The sequence below is a fragment of the Felis catus genome, chromosome B3 (genome assembly GCF_018350175.1).
Source record: "Felis catus isolate Fca126 chromosome B3, F.catus_Fca126_mat1.0, whole genome shotgun sequence".
Lineage (NCBI taxonomy): Eukaryota > Metazoa > Chordata > Mammalia > Carnivora > Felidae > Felis > Felis catus.
The window spans coordinates 117,642,849-117,660,884 of NC_058373.1; the positions used below are offsets into that span (position 1 = coordinate 117,642,849).

Sequence of the window (18,036 nt, forward strand, 5' to 3'; positions counted from 1 at the left end):
CCCAGCAGCGTCAGACGCACAGGTACCAGGCACTGGACATCTGACTGAGATCACCTTTGCCTCAAGGGAAGAAGAAAACTTGGAGGTTGGCGCATGTAAATGCCCAGCAGCACCCAGAGGGCCCGGCCCAAGCAGCGGTGGGGAGAGGGCTCCTCCCCTTGCAGAAAGTGATGTCCTGTTCTGTCCGGTGCCGCTGTACCCCAGGAACACGGTGGGGCCCAGCCCAACGGTGCCATCAGCTGAGCGGGGCTCCAGGCCCACCAAGGCCTAGAGGTCAGGTACAGGCTAGCACCCCAGAGGCCCCTCTCACAACTCTGAGTTGTTGCGTAGACCAGTGTGGGGACATGCTCCGGTGGCGGGGGTGGAGGGGGTCTTCCTGGCAGGATTGCTGGTGTGTTTAAACTACCTCACCAACAGGACATTGAACCAGGAGCCTGCCACCATCAGGCCTTTTTGCTGTTTGTGGAAGTTGATGTTTCTCCTAAAATGTGCCCCTCCCATTGTGCTCCAAATGCATGGGCTTCAAAAGCCACCACTAAGAAGCCTTGCCCCTGTGCTGGAAAGGTTAGCGGGCTGTTGGTCTTTGGACCTTGCAGAGTGTGTTGGGGGGGGGGGGTGTTCCAACAAGGTTCAGGAGCTAGAAAGCCCTGGGGTTGAGGGAACATAATGGGCCACCAGCCTCCAACAGGGCTGGCCGAGCTGAGAATGGAGCAAGGACCGTGTGCGGCGTAGTTGAATAGTGGTCAGCTGAATCCCTGATAACTCACCCTGGGACCCTCTGAAAAGAGTTCTGTGCTGTTGTAACAATGGGAAGGGCAAATGCCAGCAGCCTACTCATTAGTACCACCCAGTGATAAGGCCTCCCCTGGGCAAGGCCCGGAGGCCATCAAGTAGCAACGTAGCAAATGTAGCAATAAGGGGCTCAGGGCCTTAAAGGGACAGGGTCCAAATGATCCGGTCTTGGCCCTCTCCCCAGTCCCAAGGAGGGCTCAGAGCCAGCTACCGTCAGCTGTTCAGGGAGGACTCCTGGTCTATATTCTATGCCCAATCACAGCATGATCACAGACACGTCGGAATGGCCTTCTCATAGTGCATGTGGTTCTCATTAGTTTATTTTTCTGGAATTTGGGGATTGGACCCCAGACCCAAACATGCTGGTACAGTCTAAAAATAAATGACTTGAACCCACTATAATCCAGCTAATTCTGTGTGGCTCCTTGGTCTGGGGGGTTATTGGGCAGGCTTTACTGCTAGAAATAAAAAAAGGTACCACCTCACCTCTTTCCCCACCCACACCCAGCCCCATTAATATCACACACACACACACACACACACACACACACATGGTCTGGTTCCCCCTCACTGCCAAGCAGAAAAGCTCGGGAAAGCCAGATCTCTGGGGTGTGGGACTCATCCTGGTAGGTTGGGACAATGGTGTCACTGGAAGGCTAGAGCCCCGACCCTGCCAAGTTCTTCTTGGCTGCATGGCCTCTGTGCCCCCTTGTTTGTGCTCAGCCACAAAACCCAGTGGCCTGAAAAAACGTCAGCAGTGGCCAGACGCCGCTATGATGCCCTTAAGTAAAGTCCCAAGGTTGAAGTCTGCTGCATACAGATGGTGCTCCTCATAGAGAACCTTGGTTTCCTGAGCGACAGACAATCGCATCTCCCACTAATGCCGAAGCAGTGGGGCTCTGAGAGCCCGGAAGTCAGGTTGACAAGAGGAAGGCAAGAACAAGGTAAAAAGGAGCCGTGGTGCTCGAAGCTCCCTTCAGTGGCAGAACCTTTGCTCCCGGAAGGAGCAATGATCTTAGAGGATTGTGCCTTTAGTCACACCTGCATGGGAACCAGTTTGTCTCCCAACCCCGGGCCCACCTCCCAGAGCAGGACTTCCTGCCCCACACGGTCAAGACCAAGTCCACACCTGTCACGGTGCCTGAATTGTCAAGTCTGTGGCGTACCCTGCTGTCGGGTCTCGGCCGCCACAGAAGAGCCTTCCTTCTCTGTCCTCCTTGATCAAGGCCACCGCCTCGAGGGAACCCGGAACTTCTCCTACCCAGCAGAGCCACCTGGCTTATTTCCAGAATCGTCCTCTAACAAGCTGTCACTGCCCGTGTATCCTGCTGACCACCAGGAGCAGAGATGTGCTCAGGTCCAGGGGACAGGTGGGGATTGGGGCTGCCATTTATAACACTAAGAGCTGTGCCCACCTGGGAATCTTCCCCAGGGACTTCTGGCACAAAGGGCATGAGGCTACCCCTTCCTTGGTGCCAGCTTCCAATTGCTCACTAGTCCCAGCTTCCAATGCATGTCTTAGGACCTTTTCTGGGATGTGGCAGCCTCCAGGCTCTGTGGCTTGGACAAACAAGCAGGAGGCCCTCTGAGGGGCATGCCCCCTACTGGCCACAGAGCACTGGTGGCACGCTTTCCCTCCATCTGCCTTCCTGAGCAGAAGTGCCCACATGAGGGGCGCCTGGGTGGCTCAGTCAGTTGAGCGTCCGACTTCAGCTCAGGTCATGATCTCGCAGCTCGTGAGTTCGAGCCCCGCGTCGGGCTCTGTGCTGGCAGCTCGGAGCCTGGAGCCTGCTTCGGATTCTGTGCCTCCCTCTCTCTCTGTCCCAACCCACTCGCATTCTGTCTCTGTCTCTCTCAAAAATAAACATTAAAAAAAAAAAAAAAAAGAAGTGCCCACATGAACTCCTGGCTTCCGTTCCTGGGACCTCCAGTGCACGCAGCCGGACCCTCCAGTGCACGCAGCTGGGCCCCTTCCCTATACCCAGCCCTTCGGCACGCACAGTGGGATCACAGGATCTGTCCCTGACTGTGTATACCGGGGGGAAGGACTCCCTGGCCATGGAGAAGCTACAGGGTCGGGCTTGTTCTTCTTCTTAATGTTTATTTATTTTGAGAGAGAGACAGAGACAGAGACAGAGTGCAAGCAGGGGAGGGGCAGAGAGAAAGAGACACAGAATCCGAAACAGGCTTCAGGCTCTGAGCTGTCAACACAGAGCCCGACGCAGGGCTCAAACACATGAGCTGTGAGATCATGACCTGAATCGAAGCTGGATGCTTAACTGACTGAGCCATCCAGGTGCCCTGGGTCTGGCTTGTTCTAAATGGGCTCGGGAGGGGGGGGGGGAGGGGGCTCAACATGAGCTCCATCTAGAACAGCACTCTCTGTTTGCTTTTGCTGCCTTAAAGCACGGGCTCAGGCCCCTCGGAGCCTTGGAGCTAGCCTAGCTAGGTCTAGCCTATCTCAGCAGCAGACAAAAGAAAGAAACGGCCCCTGATTGCACAGGCTGAGTCCCACCTCTTCACTTAGTTTCCTTGTTTGTAAAACAAAGATTAGAATTTTAAAATCTTACAGTTGTTGTGAATGAATACAGAGGGCTTGGCCTCTGCCTGGCACATAGTAAGTGCTCATGAAATGGGGCTGGTCTCGGCCCTGGGAGGCGGCGAAGGTGGAGGGCCTTTGTAGATCCCCACCCGGCAGCTTTCGCAGTGGCCTGGCCCCTGAGCGTTGGCTCTTCCTGCCAGCAGGGAGGCTGGCTGCGGTTTCTCTGGGGGTACAGGTAGCAGCCTCTGCCTGTGTCAAGCCCCTTGCTGTCTTCTTCCCAGCGAGGGCCTGGTTCCCTGACTCTGTGTCGCCTGGATGGTCTCAACAGTCTTGTGTTAGGCCTTAGTAAATTGCAGAGCAGAAGGCTAGAGGGCTGCTCCTTCAGACGCTGGCTGGAAAACGGAAGTAGGGTTCCATGTTCTCTATCTAGATTCCCATTCTTCTCACAGGCCTCTGTGGCTGTTTCACTGGGATTTGGATTCTGGGCTCTCATTCAGAAATAGTCCATTCCAGGCCAACGATTCAGACGGCAGAGCTGGGATGAGCGGCTGTGGGCAAGGCCTGTCTTCCGAGGAGGTTCAGCGGGCACACGGACACACGCATGGCTGTGGAGGGAGCGGCCTTGTTCCCAAAATGGCGACCCACACGAATGAAGCCTGTTTTTCCTCCTTTGCACACTACATCACAGAAAGATTATTCTGAGTTGGGGAAGGGTAGGAAGAATCAGGGAAGGGAAGTTTCAAAATGAGATGAGGCCCTGGGTATCTCCTCCTGTCGCCCTGCCCGCGACTGTCCCCCCAGGGGAGAACCAGTGAATCCTGGCACTTGCAGGGATCTTGGAGATTTTCTAGTTAAATAGTGAATGTGAGCATGAGTCTGTGTGTGTGTGTGTGTGTGCGCACGTGCACACGTGTGCTAACTAGTGTGTGAGTGTATTTCACATTTTTGTGTTTGTTGAAGTATAATTTTACATGCAATAAAATTCACTCTTTTAGATACAGTGTTTTCCATTTTGAGCAACTTACACAGTGATGTCACCACCACCAAAAATCAAGATAGAGAGTAATTCACCCCCAAAAGTGCCCTTGTGGCTCTTTATTGTTGATCCGTTCTCCCCACCCACTTGCTCCTGGCCACTATTGATCTGTTTTCGTCGCCTTTTTCAGAGAGCCACATAATGGAAATTATACAGTGTGTGGCCTTTTGGATCTAGCTTCTCTCACTTAGCACAACACACATCGTTGCATATATCAGTAGAACATTCCCCCGTGTTTTGTTTTTAAACATAAAGAAACAGGCCGAGCGCCTGGGTGGCTCAGTCAGTTGGGCGTCCGACTTCGGCTCAGGTCATGATCTCAGGGTTCCTGGGTTCAAGCCCCACGTCGGGCTCTGTGCTGACAGCTCAGAGCCTGGAGCCTACTTTGGATTCTGTGCCTCCCTCTCTCTCTCTCTCTCTGCCTCTCCCCACCTTGTGCTCTATCTCTCTCGGTCCCTCAAAAATAAATAAATGTAAAAAAAAATTTTTTTTAAAAAGGAAACAGGCCCAGAGTGGGGAGACGGAGAGGAGACACAGGAGCAGGGCCCGGAATTCAGGTCCCCACTACCACCTGCCCCACAGGCTCATTGGCCACAGCTTCTTCAATAAGAAGTCATTTTTTTAAGCCTCCAAAATCCATGAGCTGCTGTTTGAGAAAATACGTGATGACAGCCCGTACACTGAAGAAAATGCATGATTATTCATCTACCAGAAACTACTGACTTGCAAGCAAAGGGAAGCAATCGTGCATATCAGACTGAATCTTTATTCAGTTAGCAAGTAGTGCTGTGTAGACCACTCCCAATGACTCTGGGCCTTTCCCAGTCCTTTCCCAAAGAGATTAACACAGAATAATGAAGTGATAAAAGCTACCTGGAAGCTGGACCAGACCCCACGGACATGGAGATCCAGGGTAGGGTGGAATGGGTAGAATGGTGCAGCCATGAAATGCAGGCCAATATGACACGATAATCCAGAATCATCTTGTATATTTCCTGTCTCATACCTAAGTTCCAAGTGAGTGAAAGACTGACAAATGCTTTGCCATAAAGTCAGGGGGTCCCGTGATAGAATTTGCCTATAGAAACTGAGTCTCCCATGCCTCCAGACTATTAGAATTAAAAATTCATTTAACAATCAACTAGCCCAGAATCTTCATACTACAGAATAGGACACAGGGAAGTAACATACGGAAATATAAGTAACTCACATAAGGTTACACAGGGCTATGGCAGGACAAGGGTTAAAAGACTAGGCCTCTGAGTCCCACAGACCTACCTCTCCTTACATGCCCTCAACCCCTCTACTCAGCCCTTGCACTCAGGCCACATCCTAGCCTTTACTGTGTGTGCTGGAAGGTAGACATAGAAAGTGGATGGACCCACTTTTAAAACTTACTATAAAGCTACGGTAATCAAAGCAGTGTGGTACCGGTGTAAGGATAGACATATAGGTCAATGGAATGGAATTAAGAGTCTAAAAGTAAATCCATACATTTATGGTCAATTTATTTTTAACAAGAGTGCCAAAAGAACTCAGTGGGGAAAAGAATCGTCTTTCCAACAAATGGTGCTGGAACAACTAAATAAAGTTGAAAAAATGAAGTTGGACCCTACCTCACACCATACAAAAATTAATTCGAAATGGATAAAAGGTACTAATACTATAAAATTCTTAGAAGAAAATATAGAGATAATTTTTCATGACCTTGGATTAGGCAATAGTTTCTTATACATAACACCAAAAATACCAACAAAAACAACTAGGTAAATTTGACTTCATCAAAATTAAAAACTTCTGTGCTTCAGGGGCGCCTGGCTGACTTGGTTAAGCATCTGACTTCAGCTCAGGTCGTGATCTCACAGTTCATGAGTTTGAGCCCCACGTCGGGTTCTGTGCTGACACCTCAGAGTCTGAAGCCTGTTTCGGATTCTGTGTGTATCTCTCTCTGCCCCTCCCCTGCTCACTTTATCTCTCTCTTTGAAAATAATAAACATTTAATAAATAAATAAATAAATACTTCTGTGCTTCAAAGAATACCATTAAGAAAGTGAGAAAAATAATCCCTAGACTGGGAGAAAATATTTGAGAATTATGCAACTGACAGGTACTTATATCTACATTATATATCTCTTAAAACTCAATAATAAAAAGACAACACAATTAAAAGATGGGCAAAGGATTTGTATAGACATTTCTTCAAAGAAAAAAATGGTCAGCAGGCACGTGAAAAGATACTCAACATCATTAGCCATCAGGGAAATGCAAGTCAAAAACATAATGAGATACCACCTCACACCCACGAGGTAGGCTATCCACAAAGAGACAGATAATAAGTGTTCATGAGGATGTGGGTAAATTAGAGCTCTCATACACTGCTGATGGGGATGTAAAATGGTGCAGCCACTTTGGGAAACAGTTTGGCGTTTCTTCAAAAGGTTAAACATAGAATTGCCATGTGACCCTGCAATCCCCCTCCTAGGTATACACCCAGAAAAAAATGAAAACATATGACCATACAAAAATTTGGACACTAATATTTATGGCATTATTCACAATAACCAAAAAGGGAAATAATCCAGATGTCTGTCAATTGATAAATGCATAAGCAAAATATGATATATCCATACAATGGAATGGCCATGAAGAGGAATGAAATACTGATACATGGTACAACACAGATGGGCCTCGAAAACACACTAAGTGAAAGAAGCTAGTCACAAAGGACCATATATTGTATGATTCCATTTATTTGCAATGTCCAGAAAAGGCCAATCTATAGACACAGGAAGTGGATTAGTGATTGCTTGGGGCTAGGTAAAGTGGGGCAGAAGAGGGGGCAGAAAAGCCATTGCTTAGAGTGGAATGTGATGGAATTTCTTTCAGGGGTGTGATGTTGCACTACTCTACGAATATACTAAAAACCATTGACTTGTATGCTTTAAATGAGTGAGTTGTATGGTATGTGAATCGTATTCTAATAACGGAGAGCGGGGAGGGGGAGAGGAGGGAGGGAAGAAGAAGGACAAAGAGGAAGAGGAAAGGAAGGAGGAAGGGAAGAAGAGAGGGAGGTGAGATCACTATCGGCCAGAGGGAAATCCAAGCCTGTTTTTCTAAGTCACCAAGAGAAGAGCTGGTCCCCAGAGAGTGTGGGCGGAGGTAGACACAGAGAACTTTGAAATCCTATCTAGTGGCAAAGACAGGGTCAGCAGGTGCCAGGTCATCCCAGAGCAAGTGGTCTGTTTCAACTGTCTCTGCCTGCTCTGGGAATTCAAGTCCTCGAGCCCCACCTTGTAAGGAACTAATTAAATTATGTGGATTAGTGGTCTGCTGGATAAGAGAGCCACTCAACACACTCTCCTGCATCCAATGTGAGCCTTGTTTCCCAAAGCTTTAAGCCCTAGGGACATTCAAGCTGTAAGAGAAATGCCCCGGATGGAGTCAGAAGACTGGGGTTCTAGTTCTGGAGCTGCCGCCATTAGCTGTGTGGCCTTAGGCAGCTCATGGTAGCCCAGGCCATCTGGGGCAAATGTTAAAAAAAAAGAATGCCAAGCCTCACCTCCACAGGTTCCAAATCAGAAGGTTTGAGAAGGACTATGCAGGGATCTCCATTTTTAGTAAGTAATCCTATCTGCACAGCAGAGGAAACCATCAACAAAATGAAAAAGATAACCTTCGGAATGGGAGAAGATAGTCGCAAATCACAAATCTGAGAAGAGGTTAGTATCCAAAATATATAAAGAACTCCTACAACTCAATAACAACAACACAAAAACCAAACAATCCAATTAAAAAATGGACAGAGCAACTGAACAGACATTTTTTTTTTCAAAGAAGATGTACAAATGGCCAACAAGTACGTGAAGAGGGGTTCCACATCACTAATCAGGGAAATGCAGATCAGAACCACCCTGAGATATCAGCTGACTCCTGTCAGAATGGCTAACATCCAGAAGATAAAACATAACAAATGTTGGTGAAGATGTGGAAAAAGGGAACCCTCGTGCACTGTTGGTGGGAAAGCAAACTGGTGCAGCCACTTTGGAAAACAGTACTGGTGTATCTTAAAAAGTTGAAAAGAGAGAGGCATCTGGGTGGCTCAGCCAGTTAAGGGTCCAACTCTTGATTTCAGCTCAGATCATGATCTTTTGAGTTGTAAGCCTGAGCCCCCCGTTGGGCTCTGTGCTGACTGCAGGGAGCCTGCTTGGTATTCTCTCTTTCTCCACCTCTCTCTGCCCTCCCCCACTCGTGTGCGCCCTTGATCTCTCTCCCTCCCTCAAAATAAACTTAAAAGAAGATTTTTAAAAAATGGAAAATAGAACTCCTACATGATCCAGGAACTCCACTTCAGGGCATATAGATCCAAAGGAAACAAAATCATTGTCTTGAAGAGATATTTGCACCTTCATGTTCATTGCAGCATTAACAATAGCTAAGACATGGAAACAACCTACATGTTCGTTAACAGATGAACGGATAAAGAAAATGTGAAAAGAAAGAAAACATGTATAATAAATCATAATAATAACACAATAAAGAAAATACATATAGGCTCAGCTTTTGGAGGTGACTCTGCTGGGCTAGCACCAGTGCGAAATAAACTGTCTTTTCTGATTTAAAAAAAAAGAAGAAAGAAAAGAAAGTACATGTAAAATATTATTCAGCTGTAAAAGAGAAAAAAAAGGGCGCCTGGGTGGCTCAGTTGGTTGAGCGTCCGACTACAGCTCAGGTCATGATCTCACGGCTTGCGGGTTCGAGCCCCGCGTCGGGCTCTGTGCTGACAGCTCGGAGCCTGGATCCTGCTTCGGATCTGTGTCTCCCTCTCTCTCTGCCCCTAACTCACTCGCATTCTGTCAAAAGTAAATAAACATTTAAAAAAATTTTTTTAAATACTCCCATTTGAGACAACATGAATGGATGTTGAAGACAAAATAGACAGAAAGGACAAATACTGTATGATCTCACTTATATATGGAATCTAAAAAAAGCCAAACTCACAGAAACTGAGAACAGGTTGGTGGTTGCCAGAAGCAGGGGTGGGATATGGGAGAAATGGATAAAGATGGGCAAAAGGTACAAACTTCCAGTTATAGGAAAAGTAAATTCTGGGGATCTAACGCACAGCATGAAGTTAACGATCCTGTACGGTCTATTTGAAAGTTGCTAAGACAGTAACTAAAATGGTGATCATTTCACAATAAATACATCCATCAAATCATTATGTTGTATACCGTAAACAAATACAATGTGATAGGTTAATTACATCTTGATAAAACGGGGGCAAATGTAATCTTAGGCAACTCTAATACACAGTCAGATGTGATCCACTGAACTAGATGCTTCCTATGTTTTCTTTCAGGCTGAGAACTGTATGGGAAGAGGGTTTGATTGAAGTTCAGAAAAGACATATAACTCCTATCCACTTCTCCAACCAAAGACGGAGGGTAAAGTCCTGTTCGTTGCAGTCTGTCTACACCCAGAATTTTTTAAATCAATTCCAACCCCCTGCACTGGTTCTCTGCTTGTCACCCTCACAAAGCGACCAATCCTGGGTTCCCCTTCTGGAAAAAAGGTCCCTCACTTAGGGGTTAAGGATGCTCCGTGTACACATGCACGCGCACATGACTGGGAGCCAATCTATTGAGTATCAAATGCGTGAGTGCAAGACTTTGCCAACGTGAACCCACTGAGCCTGCAGATGAATCTATCAAGTCAGGAATAAAGGGAAAACGTTGGGATCAAACCAAATGACAAATTACAAATTGGATCAGTGGCTCTTCCTCTAGCTCTGCTGGGGAGGCATGTTATGAACTCCCTGGACACACCCAGTAGCTGGCAATACACACACACACACACACACACACACACAAGGCCCCTTCCTGGTCAGGCATGAAGCAGAGGTGACCTTGACACTTCTCACTCCTAAGCCTTTAGCGCTAAGACTCGTGACTGCACTCAGGAGTCTGAGCTTTGGGCTGGAGAAAACCAACTTTCCCTTTGGCTCTCCCACATGGTGCCGGCTGGCAAGCCCACAGAACTTATGCCAGTTCACTCACACAGTGTTCTGTGCTATTCCCCAGTCCCTGCCGCCCGTCCCACCCCTCCCACCCCTCCACGGTGTAGCCTCATGCTATGGCAGAATAGCAAAGACCACCCGGCAGCTGACCCCACAGAGGAAGAAGGAACTGGCAGAAGGCAGGAATAGATGGGAATGAGGCAGGATTTGCTAGCTGACCTGACAAATGACCCAGTGGGCAGTTCTAACGGAAGGCCTAGCGTGGGAAATTTAAGTCTAGAAGTATTTATTAAAATTGGCCACGTGACAGGTGTTGTGCTGCCTGCTGAGCTTAGACAGTTCAGTAAAAGTGGCCCTTGTCCTCAGAGACCACACCTTCTAGTAGAAGATGCAGACGTGTGTAACCAACCAACTGGGACCCAGGGCAAGAGGGGCACAGGTACACGTAAAACGCATGTGGCAAAGGGAAACTAATTCTACATGGGAAGGAGAGAGGAAGAGAGGCATGAAAAGTTCCTGGCCTATTTAGGGCGCAGTGAGTGAACCCCGTGAGTGGAACATGAAGAGGGTGGAGGCTAGGAGTGAGGGTGAGAGAAGAAGAGAGGTCAGAGCTACAGACCAAAGAGAGAAGTCATGATGGGCTCAAACCAGGGTAGGGCCTGCAGGGAAGGTGGAGAGAGGGGACAGACTCACGAGATGCCATGGGAGAAGAGGAAGCCCCGTGGTGACTCAGTGAGTGTGGGGGTTGGACAGGGAGAGATGAGTGAAAGATGTTTCAGGGGACTCAAGTCAGGATGAAGGAATGCCATGGGGCCAGGAGACCGAGTCCAAAGGGGCACGAGAACAGAGCTGGCTGGCTAGGAGAGGGCTTCCTGAGAGCGAAGGCAGTGAGGGAGGGGGAAAGACAAGAGGTGTTCAAAAGGGCGTTTCACGTTTCTTATTTCAGAGGGGGAGGATTTGGGGTCTGGCCATCGGGGTAGTAGAGCTGCCCAGGAGCAGGCAGGTCAAAGCGGAGGAGGTAAGGGGTCATTCCAGTGGATGTTGAGGCCACTTGGGATGACAGCGGAAGACAGAACAGAGGCAGAGCATAGGAGGTGGGGACCAGAGTCCTTATCCTAGGGGAATATGGAGAGGTGATCTGGAGGTCCACAGATGGGGCCACTGAGGCTGAGGAGGGGCAGACTACCAGCTGACCTACCTTCAGATGGAGAAGGGCTCCTGGGCAGAGCTCCTCAGTCAGTGGCCTGAAGAGGGCCAGTGAGAGATGGGCATGCCTGCCTCCAGACTCATCCAGATTGCCCTCAGCAGTACATGTGGGATGACCCTTTCTCCCCCGCCTCCATCAGTTCTGGAAATAAAAGCCAGTCCCATTTGGAAGCCAAGGCTGTGTGTGGTGCTTAGCCCCAGGCTGGGTGAGTTCTGCTCTCAGACCTCATTTTCATCTACCCTGTTCCTCTCTGGGAAAGTGATCTAGGATGGCTGGAAGCTCTCCCTCCTGGTCTTCCAGGGCCATCTGGTGGGACTGCCTCTCAGGAAAACAGTCTGATGACAGTATCCCTGTAACTTTTTAGTCATCAGACCCCTCTGCGGGGTTCAAGGCCTCTTACCAAGTTCCAGTCTCTATGAACACGGCTGAGGAAGGATTCTCCTTTGTTCGTGACTCTATCACCTTTTTGCTTTCCTTTCCACAAAAGCAATACACATTTTACTCTCCCAGTTTTCCTATTTAAGGCATTTCCTCCAGGCCCTTTTAAACCAGTTTAGATATGTCTCTGTTTGGGCACATGAAGGAGGGCACCTACACACATGGGCCCACCGTATACGGAGTTCCTGAGAGCAAAGAAAGATCCCGTGGTTCTCTCCCCAAAAAGCGCATACAGGGTCTTCAGCAAACAGCATCATCCTGGAATCTGTAATAGAAATAGAATAAATGATGCTGATTTATAGCAGAAGGACCCAGGTTTCCAACACAGTAAGGTCATTCCTTCAGTGCACCATTAAAGCAGCCGATAGGTTAGGACAGATCTGTAATTTCGTAGAATGTTTTCTGCACCTTGAAGTATAAACACTTTGGTTGGTTCTAACCATTCGGAACAGAACTGTTTGCAGAAATGTCAACAAAACGAGTATCCACAAGACAGCTTTGTGATATGGTGCAGTTGTGTGAGCCAGGCTGTGGTCCCAGGACACAGACAGCCTTGGAGAGTAGGAATCTGTCAACCTGGGGTTCTCAGCATGATGGATCCAAGTGCCTTCTTCCAGGCCCTCAGTGCTCCTGACTTGCTGTCCACTATCCCTTGGGAAGAATAAATGATCTTCAGAGGAGCTCTAAACCCCTGCAAATTTCACGAGTAATATAAATTTACACCAAATTCTAAGTCTGGGACCCGGTATGAGAGCCCGAGGCTCTGAGATGCCTTATGTATGTCTTTCAGGTGAAATTAATTCACCTGACAGCATTGACCTCTGCTGCCGAGAACTCTTCCCTCTTATTTCTGGAACTGTTGGTGCCATCTGAAGAGTCAGGCTGCTGGCAGAGGGCCCCAGGCTCATGAGGCTGAACCCCCATTTTGTTTATTAAAGTCATCTTCATGCATATCGGCACTGATGTTCCCATCAGGGGGGCTGAAACAGGCAGGGATTTTGTTGATACTAACAGAGCCCTACACTGTCTCTGACTCAGGAGTGGTACCAAAGCCATCGGTAATTTTCTCTTGCCCAGAATTCCATACTCAGATGCATATGAAATTCATATCTATACGAAATTTTTCTGAGCGAATACACCGAAAGTTTGAACTGCCATCTGTTAGGGGTGGTCTCCTGTGCCTACATGCTGGACATCTGAGCAAAATCTCTTCCAGAAGAAACAGAGTTCTCTGCATGTAAACATGGCCAGGGTTCTACATTCCCGTAGCATTCACCAGCTTCTAGCACTTACCTCTTACCTCTCTTCCACCCTTCCTACCTCCATGATTGACCCCTTTGTACCCTGCCTCTGAAAAGCACACACATTTAGTGCAGCTCCCTTTCATATCATGTCCAGGCAATAGCTGAAATGTCCCCAGAAAACATCATTATAATTTGAAAAAAGCTGGGTTAGGTTGCCCGTGTACATAATAAAAACACACCCGAGGAGCTGTGTTCTCACACCTTGTAGTTGCCTGGACCGTGACACTAGAGCTCCAGGTACATGTGCCATCTGAAGTAACACCTTCTTTTCTTTCTTCTTCTTTTTTTTAAAATTTTCTTAATGTTTTATTGGTTTTTGAGAGAGAGACAGACAGACAGAGTGAGAGCAGGGGAGGGGCAGAGAGAGAGGGAGACACAGAATCCGAAGCAGGCTCCAGGCTCCGGAGCTGTCAGCCCAGAGCCCGAAGCGGGGCTCGAACTCACAAACCCTGAGATGGTGACCTGAGCCGAAGTCGGACGCTCAACCGACTGAGCCTCCCGGGCGCCCCTGAAGCACCACCTTCCACTCAAGTCTGGAAGGTGAATTCCATTTCCCAGTGTCCTTGGAAGAAGCCCAGCACAGTCCCCACTGGAGAAGCCACTTCCTCATGTCACTGAGATGCCATTTCCAGATCTGAGGGACACGGGAACAACTCAGATTAGTGGCTATCTAACCCAGGCCATCAGCCCCCGTAACAGATAGACATTGCTTTCAAAACCCGAATCACACCTCACTCTAAATGGAGGAAGAAGCCAGAGTGTGTCACCTTCAAGGCAAGTGCAGAGGCTTTATGAGTGGTCTGGGAATCCGCACAGGATAAAAGCCCCTCCCGTCCCTCCGGGGGTTGGAACTCTTGACCTCTGCACTGCCTTGGCTCTCACAGTAAGCGGTTGCTATTAGCTACACCTGACACCTGGATTCTGACTCAGGGCCAGTCTATTGCTCTCTTCAACCCAGAACACAAACAGAACTTCATTCTGCTCATTTGAGAGATCCATATTTTACTAGTTTTTTTTGGGGGGGGGGAATGCTTTTTGAGTTTTTCTTTGGCTTGGGAAGAGTGTCACTAAGCTTCAGGGACACAGCCGTGTCCTCCTCCTCCCCCCCTCCAAATGACTGCCTCCCTTGGTGATACCCCATGGCCCCACCTCCCAACAGCCTGCAGTTAACCTTGACTGATCCCCCCTTCAGCCTCCAGCCCCACTGGATATCGAATCCTGCCAGTTCTGTTCTGCTCCATTCTTACTGCCTCTGCCTCTGACCTTGACTGTTTGCAGTAACATCCCTGTCTCTGGCCAAAAGCCTCCAGCACTATCGAAATATACCCATTTCCAGCTTAAAAACACCTCGGCATCTCCCTGTTGCCATCAGAATTCACTCAGCTCCATCCCACAGTGCGTATCACGCCCTCATGACGTGTCAGGCTAGCGTCAAGGTTAGCAAGGCGTCTGAGGCAGAGTCTGTGCCCTTGAAGAGATCCCAGGAGTCTTCCGGGGGCACAGGTGCATACATGAGCATGGCTTCATGTGAAAAGTGCTCAGGGGAAAGGAATGGCAAAATAGTTTGGAATTCCGGGGGCCGGAGGTTGAAGAAACCACAGAACACTGGTAACATTTGCACTGAGGCTTAGGGGGCAAATAGGCATCTGTCAAGTGGACACTGATGAAAGGGATGCCGAGGGATCTTTCAGGAAAGGAAATGACGTGGGCAAAAGCACAGGCCCCCAGAGTGGTCAGGGCCTCTGAAACAGGTAATCGTTGTCCCTGGCCATCATTGCACGTTCCACATGCATCATCTTCAGCAGACCAGGTGGGAAGCCAGTCATCCAAGTAACAAACCCAATTCAGACGGCATCCCCCTTCCTACAGACCTATTCAGGGGCTAGGGAGGGCAGGAAGAGGAGGAAACGTCCAGCCCCGATGCCCAGAGACATGACAGGGAAGCATATGGACCCGTCTTCAGTGGAGTGTCTCTGGGGCCAGGCATTCCCACAGCCCCAGGGCAACGATATCCAGTGACAATGACCAGCCGCGCTGATGTCCTAGAGACTTATCCCTTTAGAACAGTGGTCGCTCGGCACAAACCAAGGGCCACAGGAGACCCAGCAATGTCTCTGACCACAGAGTGCTCACAGTCTCGGGGCACAGATGAGACTATGCAGAGGAAGAGCAAGCAGGCGGCATGTAATGAAGTGCCCAGCTGCAGGTGGTAGCCGTGACCCAGCCCTTGAGACCGTGAAGGTCAGCTCGCTGTGGACTGGAGTCATCAGGGACGGATTCAAGGGACGGCTGGGTGGGGCATGAGCTGAACAATGGAGGCCGGGTGGGAACTGGACGATAACAAGGGAGACAGAGAACACTGTCAGCCGACTCCTGAACGAGGACACCTAGTTCCTTAGAATTAGAAAAGGCTGAGGAAGAGGTGTTCCCGCCTGTTCCTCCTTGAGGCACCTTGTCGCTGTTCAGGGCACTTCGTCCGTCCATTTCTTCAAAATAACTTGATGCTCATCCATCCAGATTCTTGGCCATCACAAAGCCCCTCCTGCAACCCCAACCATCCAGGCGCATAACTGGGTGCTGTGAGGGCGAGAGAAAAGAACTGAATGGAAAGACTGTCCGGCAGACGCAAAACCCTCTCTGCGCTGCCTCTCCTGACAGCGACACCTTTCCCTGGGAGGCCAGCATCCTAAATCTTGAAACGTTTTGCCTTGGGGCTCAGGGAGGGGACAGCCCTTCCCCCTGACCCTGTATCTCAGCAAAAATGTCATCCCCGCCCAGGTTGACAGTTTTGCCCGGCAGGACAGAAGCAATCAGCCTCCACCCTCGGCATCCATATTCATGGCGATTGTTCATGTTCTGACCTGTAGCCCCGTGTGGGATGTCAGCCTGGGAGCCGGGGCTGATGGTCCCCAGAAGTGCACTTCAGGAATTAGCCCACAGCCATCTGCCTCTCCTCCAAGTAACTCGGGCCCTGGGAGAAATAAACAGCTGTTGTCACTGCAGTCCCAGAGAAGCATGAAATAGGGCAAGGAGGAAGGGAGGCGGTACCTTTCAGAGCCAAGGCCGCTCCTGAGAGTGTTTGAAGGTTATTAGTGTGGCTATAATCAGGCCATTAGCCAAATGCAGGTGGAGAATGAAGTGGTTTTGAAATTGCTTTCCAGAGAAAGCAGAGTCTGTGTTGGTATAATCTACGCATGTGGTCTCTTTCAAGTAGCTCGTCGGCGTCGTAAAGGACCAAGGAGCCAGGACTCGGGTCTCCAGCTCACCACAGTCAGAACTAGCCCCTTCCTTGGTGCTAAAAAGGGATCCGGGCGTGACAGCCAAAGCCCTGCCCTCTCCCTGTTCCACCTGCTTCATGTGAGCAAGCGCAAGCCACAAGTCCCCTTCTCATAGTCCCGGTCCTGGCCCAGAGACCCAGTTGGCTCATAAACGCTTCCTTTTAGTTCACAGACAGTGGCCTTATCCTGCACCCCAGTGTGGGCAGTGTCGTCTAGTGCCCCGTGCCCAGGGCGGCCGTCCCAGCCACTTCAGGCTTCCCCAGGGGATTCATTTCTAGGAGCAGCTTCTTGATGAGAGAAGGGTCTTCTGAGTCCACGTAGAGGAAGCCTCTTGCCCACCTCCTTAGCCACTGAGCAGATCCAGGCCTCTTTCTGAGGCTGAGGAAGAGGTGTTCCCGCCTGCTCCACCTTGAGGCACCTTGTCACCGTTCAGGGCACTTCGTCCGTCCATTTCTTCAAGCCCAACGCAGGAGTCTCCTTCTCTCCCCCAGCCCCTCCACGACCAATTAGTTGTAAATTCTGTTTCTGGGTCTCTTCAGTGACTCTCTCCCTCCCCCCTCCCCTGCCATTGTTTCCAGCTCCTACCGCTACAGCCCAACCCAGCACCCCTCCTGCAATTCAGCAGGCATCGTCTCTGGCAGATTTCAGGTCTGACCCTCTGACATTTCCGATCGATCCTTTCAGAGCACCCATTGTCCTCAGGATGGTGTCCAAATGCCTCGTCTGGCCCCTCGCCTTCTTGAGCCTGTGCTGCGGCCGCGCTGGCACGGCTCACAGCATCCTGGGAGCTCTGCGGTCCCTCGCTTACCGGCTTCACACATGTCGCACCCTGTGCCTGGGATGTTTCCCTTCTCCCTACTCACTAAATCCCATTCCCCCTTTGGAGCTTGGCTTGGGTTCCACCCCTCTCCAGAAGCCTCTGATCCCTCTTTTCCCCACGTTTGAGATAAGGGCCCCCTTTGGTGGGCTTATTGCGGTATATTATCTGTACACCTATCTCCCCTGCCCATCTGGGCTCCTTTGAGGCAAGGATGCTGTCACAGTCAACTTTGGGTCCCCTATGCCTATTACGGCACCTAACACTTAAAAAGAATTTTAAAAGTATCAAATGGCTGAATGCATGAACAAAAGAAGAACGGAGGAGGTTGCAAAGCATCCAATGACCCAATGGGACAATAGCTTGTTGAGTAACTGGGAAGTGAGATAACAGAACCACGTGTGCAAATCACACATGCAGAACTAAGGAATGTTTCAGAATGGAGTACCTTCAGCTTCACCTGAGGTTTCTCTGCACTTTGTTGTTTTAATGTTTATTTACTTTTCGGGGTCGGGGGGGGGCCTGAGCAGGGGAGGGGCAGAGAGAGAGGGAGACACAGAATCCGAAGCAGGCTCCAGGCTCCGAGCTGTCCGCACAGAGCCCAAT

General features: G+C 49.6%; 1 protein-coding gene across 1 annotated transcript in view; it reads left to right on the forward strand.

The window, feature by feature from the left end:
* The window catches only part of RGS6 (regulator of G protein signaling 6), a 606,431-nt gene extending 595,966 nt beyond the window's left edge, over window positions 1-10,465 (forward strand). The window contains exon 19 of the mRNA XM_045060163.1: window positions 9,730-10,465. Within this exon, the coding sequence (XP_044916098.1) occupies window positions 9,730-9,762 (33 nt within the window). The 3' untranslated portion in view covers window positions 9,763-10,465. The remainder of the gene's footprint in view (window positions 1-9,729) is intronic.
* The last annotated feature ends 7,571 nt before the right edge of the window (window positions 10,466-18,036 follow it).